This window comes from Microtus ochrogaster, unplaced genomic scaffold, assembly GCF_000317375.1.
Source record: "Microtus ochrogaster isolate Prairie Vole_2 unplaced genomic scaffold, MicOch1.0 UNK74, whole genome shotgun sequence".
Lineage (NCBI taxonomy): Eukaryota > Metazoa > Chordata > Mammalia > Rodentia > Cricetidae > Microtus > Microtus ochrogaster.
Window position 1 is genome coordinate 999,827 of NW_004949172.1, and position 9,210 is coordinate 1,009,036.

Here is a 9,210-nt window from a genome sequence, read left to right on the forward strand (position 1 = left end):
GGGGAACCCACTTGGAATAGGGCCTAAGGTCTGCATGGTCGAGGAAAGAAGCGACACTATAAAGATATGGTTCCTCTGAACCATGTCGGCCCTCAAAGCTTTGCCTCCTGGATCTGAGCAGGCACCTGAAAGTCTCCAGTTCACTTCAAGCCAGAACCATGAGGGGAGGGGGGCTTATCACCTTGTCCCCTTCCCCTAAAGCTTGCCTAGTGTCCTCCCTGCCAGGTGACAGCCTTTCCACTTATTAACTCCTAGATATGACAAGCAGTGACCTCTGGCCTCAAGTGGAGCTACTCAGCTAATGACACAGTTTAAGAACAAACACTTTTATTGTGGGTTCCGGAGGTGGTGGTGGGGGGAGGTGTGTGGCACTTTAACCCTGAGTCCAGTCCCTGCAGAGCAGCTGGGGACACAGGCTGCGGGTCTTGTTCAGGAGCTGGTCTCTGGAGCTTTGCAGCCAGGCCTGAGTGCGAGGACCCAGGTCTTTCAAATGGTCTTCATAGTAGGTCTGCACAAAGCCCTGGACAGCCCCAGGGCCCCTGTGTAAAGGGGACATCTTAGTTGACATCCTGGATGCCACAGGGGTTTGGCACATTTGCTTCTGACCTTCTTCAGACTCAAGACTCCAGACTCTTAGTTTCCCTCAGACCCAGGGTTCCAGGCCCAGCCCTCCTCCCTCAGATCCTCAGACCCTGGGATCCTGCCTTTATCCCTCAGACCCAGGGGTCCAGGCCCAGCCCTCCTCCCTCAGACCCTCAGACCCAGGGATCCTGCCCTCCTCCCTCAGACCCAGGGGTCCAGGTCCAGCCTCCTCCTCTCTCAGACCCAGGGTCTAGCCTCTGGCTCTTTCCTTTAACTCTGGTGTTCCTTCCCAGCCAAGGTGCAGAACTCTCTCACCAGAACCACTGCCATCTGTCCCTAGTCCTGGTCACCAGCGGCTCCACCAGATCCATCACCCTGGCCCTCACCAGGCTCCAGCGGCTGATCTCAGGGCTAGGCGTGGGGAGCAGGCTTTCTGTGGTCACTGATGCTGGGAAGATCAGAGGAGGTTGAGTGGGCCCGGATCCCAGAACCCCATTCCTCTCCCACTGTGTGCTGCTCCTGGGGGCAGGTGTAACTCACCTTTGTACCCAGACACCCATGTCACCATAGGCGACACCTCACTTCCTCAGTCCTACACTCAGTTTCCCATCCTGTAAAAGGGGCACAGTGACTTCCTACTTGAGGGCTACTGTGCCACCTAGGAGCAAGAGTACAGGAAGTGCCCTGTATCTTGTACACCTTGCCAGCCCTGTCCACCAGCCTGGCTGACTGGCCCCTGACACCATCTTCCCTTCCCCTCTGCTGGTCCCTCCCTTGGCTCTGTCTCCTGAGATTTTCTTGCTCAGTCTGCACGTTCACTTCACCTGGTGCCTCTTTCCTCCAACCGCCTGACCCTACTGCCCAAGGATGACCCCTGACCCGGAACATCCCCTGCCTCCCAGTTCTTCCCCACCCCTCTTGCTCTAGCACCCACACATCTAGCTAGAGACTCATGCGAGGATATTAGCACACAAGTATAGGCGCACATGCTTGTATTTTTGTTTTGTTTTAACCTCTTTTTTTTTCATTTGTTTTTGTGTTTTCTTTTTTGAGACAGACTTTCTCTGTGTAGCCCTGGCTGTCCTGGAACTCGCTCTGTAGACCGCTGGCCTCAAACTCACAGAGATCCGCCTGCCTCTGCTTCTTGAGTGCTGGGATTAAAGATGTGAGCCACCATGCCCAACTTGTTTTAACATTTTTTGAAGACTTATTTTTAATTGTGTGTATATGTTCCTGTCTGTATGAGTATGTACGCAAGTGCACTGCCTATGGAGTCAAAGGCATCGGATCCCCTGGAGCTGGGGTTCCAGGCAGTTGTGAGCCTGGGAACCGAACTCCACAGAACCTCAGGCCTGTGCAAGAGCAGTACATGTCCTTAACCACCGTCCTTAACAACTAGGTCATCCCTCCTAACTGTAACCTATTATTTATCTATTTATTGTTTGTTTCGAGACTCGAGACAGGTCTCTTGCAGTCCTGGCTGGTCTCATGAGGCTAAGGATAACTGCTGATCCTCTTGACTCCGCCTCCAAAGCCGTGGGTTTACTGGTGTGTGCTCCTGTCCTGGTTCGTGCAGAGCCAGGGCTGGACTCCAGGGCTTCCTGTGTGTTAGCTAGGCACTCTACCAACTAAGCCAGCTTGTCCTGAAGCTTCCTATGTAACTGATGCTAGCCTTGAGCTCCTAATCCTCTTGCCTCTACCTCCCAAGTGCTGGGGGTCCAGGCACGTACCATCACACCCAGACCACACACGTGCTCTAGCACCAAGACACGTATGTCACCTGCTGTGCCTCACCTATGACTTCACTACTCCAAGACACAGTCTCCCATTCTGTGAAAGGGGCACTAAGCTAAGCACATGAGAAATACACAGGAAGGGACCTGGCACCACCAGCACTGTCTGTAGGAGAAGCATGTATATTTATATTTTTATTTTATGTGCATTGGTGTTTTGCCTGCATGTATGTTTGTGTGAGATCTTGAAGTTATAGACAGTTGTGAGCTCCCATGTGGGTGCTGGGAATTGAACTCAGGTCCTCTGGAAGAACAGCCAGTGCTCAACTGCTGAGCCATCTCTCCAGCCCCACAGCATGTCATACAGAGTCCTACTGTACAACCGTGGCTCACCAGGAACTCACTGTGTACACCAAGCTGGTCTCAAACTCATGGAGGTCCACCTGGCTCTGCCTCATGCGTGCTGGGATTAAAGGTGTGTACCCCCACTGCCTGACTATTCTGAATTTTTAAAGACTGAGGACCCCAACCATCGATCCTCATGCCTGAGCCTTTGAGGAACTGGGATTACAGACCTGTGCCAACATACTCTGCTCATGAGAATTTTGAATACCTGAGCAAAATATAAAGCTATGTGTGAACACACAGACAGAAACAGCCACACACTTAGAACTTTTCAAACATGTACCCTGGAGAGAATCACAAACGCACACACATGTCTACCCAGGAAGTATTGCGTGCCTGGGATTTTAGAGTTTAGGAGGTAGAATCGGGAGGATAAGGAGTTCAAGACCAGCCTCATCTACATAGCAAGTTCAAGGCCAGCCTGGGCTACCTAAGATCCTTTCTCAAAATAAAACAAAAAGCCTGACAATAACAAAAAATCACGAATAGACAGAATTAGGCAGCAACAGCAACAGCAAGCATACTGTTGCCCACCAGGGGACGTGTGCATTTGTCACCACTGGAGCTGGCACTGAGCAGCCAAGGGTAAGGCTTTGCTGGCAGAGTTCTCAAGAGGTCCTGAGTTTGATGCCCAGCACCACACAACCCAGGTGTCGCAGGGCATACCTGTAATCTGAGCACTTCAGGATGGAGGCAGGAGCATTAGAAATTCAAGATCATCCTTAGACCCTATGTTCTATCCCCGTGTGTGGCTGTGTGTTATACTTGTCTTACAAGTAGGCGTGTGTGTGTGTGTGTGCGTGTGTGTGTGTGTTATACTTGTCTTACATGGCTACTGACACATTTGATGAAACCAAATGGTACCCCACCCAGAGAATCCCACCTCCAGCACGTCCCCCACTCCTCACCTACAAGGCTGGCCATGAGCAGCACCGAGAGGCAAAGTGAGGACAGGGCCTGCAGCCTGCATCCCAGGAGGGACATTTCTGGGGACTTGATCTCTCTGTTCGTCTGTCCCTCTGTGCTCCACTCTACACTGGAAAGAGACCTCCCTCTGTCACCTCTCCACTCCTCTTGGCAGAACTTCAAAGAGATGGGCCTGCTGACATTGGCAGTCAAAGGCCATGTCCGCCCTTGCCTGCCTCCCTCCTTCCTGCCCTCCCAGGGTGCTGTCCTGGCCTGACAGAAGACAGAAGCTCTGACACCGAAGCAGATTCAAATCCTGCCTCCACCAAACTTTTCCTGGACCCTGTTTCTCACTATGGGAATTGAGACTACAATCTATATATGAGAAATTGGTGCACTTGTGGAATTTATTCTGTTTTATTTTAAGACAGGGTCTCATGTAGCCCAGGCTGCCCTGGAACTCTATCTTCAAGAATGATATAGAATCCTTATTCTCCTCCCTCCATCTCCCAGATATTGGCGCAACAGGCAGGTGCCACCATGCCTGGCTCTCCTATGTACTTTTTAAAAAATAATTTATTTAACTTTATTTATTTGAAACAGAGTTCCTCTGTGTAACAGCCCTGACTGTCCTGGAACTCACTTTGTAGACCAGGCTGTCCTTAAACTCACAGAGATCCACCTGCCACTGCCTCCCGAGTGCTGGGATTAAAGGAGTGCGCCACTACTGCCTGGCAACATTTTTAGTGTATTTTAAACTATGTGTTTATGTGTCTGCCTGTGTCGAGGTATGTATGCATAAGCGTGTGAGTGTAGGTGCCCACAGAGGTGTCAGATTTCCCTATAATGGATGTGAGCTGCCTGATGTGGGTGCTGGGAACTGAATTCAGGTCCTCTGGAGATAGGTTTAACCACTAAGCCATCCCGGTGGCCCTTTAGTTGTCTTTAGTTATGTTTATTTGCAAGTGCGTGTTGTGTGTGTATATGTGCATGTTGTGTGTCTGTGTGTTGTGTGCGTGTACATGTTGTGTGGCTGTGGGTGTGTCCACACCACCAAATACATATGGAGGTCAGAGGACAGCTTCAGGTTTCAGGAGCTGGTTCTGTCCTCCCACCAGGTAGATCCCAGGGATCAAATTTGGGTAGTTAGACTTGGACGCAGGTACCTTTCCCTGCCATCTTGCCTCCTCTTCCTCTTCTCCCTTCCTCACTCTCTGCATGAGGCAGGGTCTTGTTAGGACCCTTTTGCCTCAGCTTCTTGAGTTCTATGATTTCAAAGGTAAACCACGTCAGCGAGTGAAAAAAATTAATTTAAATATGTTCCATGCATGATTTAGGAATATCACCAAGAGATATTTAAACATTACCTATTCATCTGAAGTTGAAATGTAACTGTGTACCCTGTGGCTTCCTGCTTGTTTTTTTACTGTTCATTGAGACAGGTTCTCAGGACAACCTTGACTGGCCTTGCATTTCTATCCTCCTGCCTCTTCTTTCCTGTGCTGGGATGACATGTGACACATGCCCAGCACACTCTGCTTCCACACAGCGAATCTCCAGATGAATTCTCTGCTGCAGCCATCACTGTACAGAGCAACCCTGCCCCAGACGCCTGCCTGCAGATGCTGACTGTTCGTCACATGTCGGCTTCTCGTGGACAGTTAAAAAAAAAAATCACACAGAGCTGCTGTTTGCCATGATGCAAACATTTCAGGAACAGACTTTGGGGGTGGTTGCACAACAGTGTAAACGTACTCAACACTGCTGACCTAAACACCTGAAAGTGGCTGAAATGGTAAATTTTATGGTCTGTGGTTTTATTTTTTCCTCAGCAGATGAAAGAAAACAGAAGTGCAAACCAACCACAGATCTCCATGTCTGGCTATGAAAAGGACCTCTTGCTGGACATGGTTATGGTGATGCACGCCCGGCATCCAAGACTGGAGAAGCTGAGGCAGGATGACTGTTGGGTTGATTTAGACTGACATAGAAAGACCCTGCTGCCCACCAGAGCAGGAGGGGTGTGCTGTTTATAGCCAAACCCCAGCTCTTTTCAGCACTGAGACCTGGTGCAGGTTGCTTAACCTCTGTGGACTGATTGCTTCACAGCGACAAGTGATTGGTTAATTATCTGGCTTGTAGGCTGGCCTGAGACAGGCCAGAGCGCCAGGAGATGGGGGACCACAGTGTAACTAAATCAGTTGCTATGTTATTTATTCATTTTTGAAAAAGAAAACAGATTTGATAGCCAGGCACAGTGGCACAGGCATTTAATCTCAGAACTCAGAAAGCAGAGACAGGAGGATAGTTGTAAGTCACCATATCACACCTTGATTTGTTTGTTTGTTTGTTGTTTTTCGAGACAGGGTTTCTCTGTGTAGCTCTGGATGTCCTGGAACTTGTTCTGCAGACCTAGCTGATCAGGAACTCACAGAGATCCTCCTGCCTCTGCCTTCCGAGTGCTGGGACTAAGGGTGTGTGCTATCACCACCCAGTAATTTTTATTTTAATTTTTTAAAAGACAGAGTCTCAGTATGTAGCTCTGGCTGACCTGAAATTCACTTATGTGGACCAGGCTGGCTTTGTACTCAAAAATTCACCTGCCTCTACCTCCACAGTACTGGAATCAAAGGTGTGTACCACCAGCACCAGGCCAGACTTTGACTTTTTTGAATAAGGGTTCTCCCGATGTAGCCCTAGATGCCTGGAACTGTGATCACCCTATCACCCTGTATCTGCCTTCCAAGTGCTTAGGTAATAGGCCTGCACCACCACAGGGATAGAATGTAGGGTCAAGCGTATGCTAAACAAGAACTCTACCAACGGAGCCTGTGTGTGATCATCTTTACTTGGCACATGCTTCCTTACACATACTGTGCTACAGGCCCAGAGTGAGTGGTTTTGGTGCTTCCCAGAGGTTAGAGATCCCCCCACCCCAGAGTTAAGAATTGAACCCAGGGCTTTGTGCCTAGGCAGGGGCTCTACCACTGAGCTACACCCCAGCCTCTCACTGGGGAATTCTAGGCAGGGGCTCTACCACTGAGCTACACCCCAGCCTCTCACTGGGGATTCTAGGCAAGGGCTCTTCCACCGAATCATGCTCCTATCCAGCATTCTTTTCTCACATATGTGGAAACTGAGACTGTAGTTGTTAGTGGGGACTGAATCTAGTTGTCCTTCACCATTTTACCATGCTGGGACAACACTTGACCCTCTCTCCATGCAAACCCTACAGCCCATGAGGGATTCTAAGGCAGTGGGGCTGGGGTTGGGGAAGGTCTCTGTCCTCTGCCCTTAATCCAAAGTCAGCACACAGGGTGGCTCTGGGCTCTTTGCTGTTTGGTGCCTGCAATGTTTGCTCATCTGGGGACAGGAACAGACTGAAGGTCATCCAGGATGGACATCAGGGGCAACTAACAAACAAGGAGAAAGAAAAGGAATCAGTGAAGGGAATGGGACAGTTGGTGGCATGACAGTGCAAATCTGAGGACTGAGAGCATCCCTGATACCCAAGCTGTCCTTCAAGTCGCCAAGCATGCCAGCAAACAGAAACTCTCCTCTTAGCTCTCTTTTTGGCTTTTGAGATAGAGTCACATTGTAGCCAGGCTGGTCTCAAGCTCATGCTGATCCTCTTGCAAAACCTCCCAGGTCCCTACTCTCATGTCCCTTGGTCGCTGATCTCATCATGATCGATAATCCCTGCTTTTACCGTTGAGTTCTCAACCCTTATTCTTTTTACTCTTCTTTTGGAGGTTCTAACCTCTTCAGCTGCATGCTTGGGGCTGTGGCAGGAAAGTTTGGAGTAAAAGGGTTTTCGGGGGCCTGGGAAATGTGGCTCAGCTAGTAGCATGCTTGCCTAGCACACAAGTCCTGATTTTCATCTCTAGCATTGCAGAAAACTAGGCATGGTGGCACAAGCCTGCAATCCCAGGACTTGGGAGGCCGTGGAAGGTGGATCTCTGTGAGGTCCAGGACAGCCTGGTCTATGTAGGAAGTATATAGCAAGACCCAGTCTCAAAAAGAAGGAGGAAAGAGATGAGGAAAGAGGAAATCCCCCAGTGAGGTGGCTTAGGGTGTGGCTCAGTGGTAGAGCCCCTGCCTAGAATCCCCCAGTGAGGGGTTGGGGGCATGGCTCAGTGGTAGAGCCCCTGCCTAGAATCCCCCAGTGAGGGGATGGAGTGTGGCTCAGTGGTAGAGCCCCTGCCTAGCATGTGCCAGGCTCTGGGTTTTGTGGGAATGCAGTGTGTTAAAACAGGCCTAGCACAGACCTACAATACAACACTCAAGAGGCTCAGGAGGCTGAGGCAGGACACTGTTTAGTGAGGCCTGCCTGGTCTACAAAGCCTTCTTGAGTCATGTCTTGTAAACCCTTTCCAAAAAAACAAAGCAAACAAAAGCAAAACAAAAAGCCCAAAGCCAAAAACTGATGTGTTTAAATTAAGCAATCATTGCTTTGACCAAATATTATTCATAGTTGTCCCCGTGATCAGCTCTAGGTGGACAATGCCTAGGATGTATTGGCAACAACAGTCTTAGCCATGTTACTGGGTGCTCATGGTAACAGTTCCCAGCTAGAGTTGACAGAGAGCAACGCAGAACAGGTCTGGAGTGGGGGAGGGCTTCCTGGAGGAGGGGATACGAGTACTAAGACCTGGTAGCTGAGTACTGCATCTGTCTTTCTGGCTCTCTTCTGTGCCCTCCCCAGCCCCTGCTACTGTTTTCCATTTCTTTTCATTATCCACGTACAGTTCAATGAGCACCTACTCTGTGCAGAAGTAAAAGCGACCCAGCCTTACCTGGGTCATACCAAAGCAGAAGAGCGTAAGCCCACGATTATGCCAGGCTACTCATTCAGTCCAGGCTCCCTGCTTTCTGGCAACATGACCTTACCTCTCTGAGTCTCCATGCTTATAGGACATGAATATGGTTCTCAAAGAAGGTTCTTTGGGGGAATCACAAAGTTAAAACAATGGAGACAGAGCCAGGGCTGGAGAGATGGCTCAGCAGTGAAGAGCACTGACTGCTCTTCTAGAGGACCTGGGTTTACTTCCCAACACCCACATGGCAGCTCACAACCTTCTCCAGTTTGAGGAGTGGTCACACCCTCTTTTGGCTTCCGTGAACTCCGCACATACATGGTACACATGCACACATGCAGGTAAAACACCCATACACGTAAAAATAAACGCACGAAGCAAACATTCTCAGTATCATCCCTCAGCTCCACCCAACGCAAAGCACTTCAGGGTGCATTTGTTCACTGTAGTCTTTTTATTGGTATAGGATGAGTGACCTGCCACATCACGTGGGCATCCTTGCTGCACTAGGTGGCCCACCAGGTGCTCAGGCAAATGTGGTTTTGATCTTCTCCTTCATTTTGCCGAATGTCTCTGAAATCCAGGTCCTTTAGAGAGAGATGAGGACAGGGTCACTGTTTACTGTGCCCTCCAAGGGGCCAGAGCCCTGCTTCCTACTCCTTTAGTGTCCCTGTCCTTAATCCCCACCCACACTGTCTGTGGTCAGTTTCTCTGTCTGTGTGTTTTCAGAAAGGGTCTCAGGTAGCCCAGGCTAGCCTCCACCTTGA

At 49.9% G+C, this 9,210-nt stretch overlaps 2 protein-coding genes across 2 annotated transcripts in view; both read right to left on the minus strand.

Moving 5' to 3' along the window:
- Positions 1-310: 310 nt before the first annotated feature.
- Positions 311-3,771, minus strand: Apoc4 (apolipoprotein C4). The gene is made up of 3 exons (XM_005370306.2): positions 3,629-3,771; positions 898-1,030; positions 311-539 (listed from the first exon to the last, which is right to left on the minus strand). Exons 1-3 carry the CDS (start codon positions 3,702-3,704, stop codon positions 374-376), a joined length of 375 nt encoding a protein of 124 aa, XP_005370363.1. The 5' UTR covers positions 3,705-3,771; the 3' UTR covers positions 311-373.
- A 5,103-nt stretch (positions 3,772-8,874) lies between these two features.
- The window catches only part of Apoc1 (apolipoprotein C1), a 3,922-nt gene continuing 3,586 nt past the window's right edge, over positions 8,875-9,210 (minus strand). Inside the window, exon 4 of the mRNA XM_005370310.2 lies at positions 8,875-9,030. Coding sequence (XP_005370367.1) covers positions 8,970-9,030 — 61 coding nt within the window. The 3' untranslated portion in view covers positions 8,875-8,969. The remainder of the gene's footprint in view (positions 9,031-9,210) is intronic.

Bases quoted from the DNA above. Each gene is read 5' to 3' on its own strand.
- Apoc4 (XM_005370306.2), bottom strand. From the start codon at position 3,704: ATGTCCCTCCTGGGATGCAGGCTGCAGGCCCTGTCCTCACTTTGCCTC. The intron at 1,031-3,628 runs GTGAGGAGTGGG...TGATCTTCCCAG, and splicing joins GCTCATGGCCAGCCTTGTAG to CATCAGTGACCACAGAAAGC. The intron at 540-897 runs GTGAGAGAGTTC...CCCTTTACACAG, and splicing joins GACAGATGGCAGTGGTTCTG to GGGCCCTGGGGCTGTCCAGG.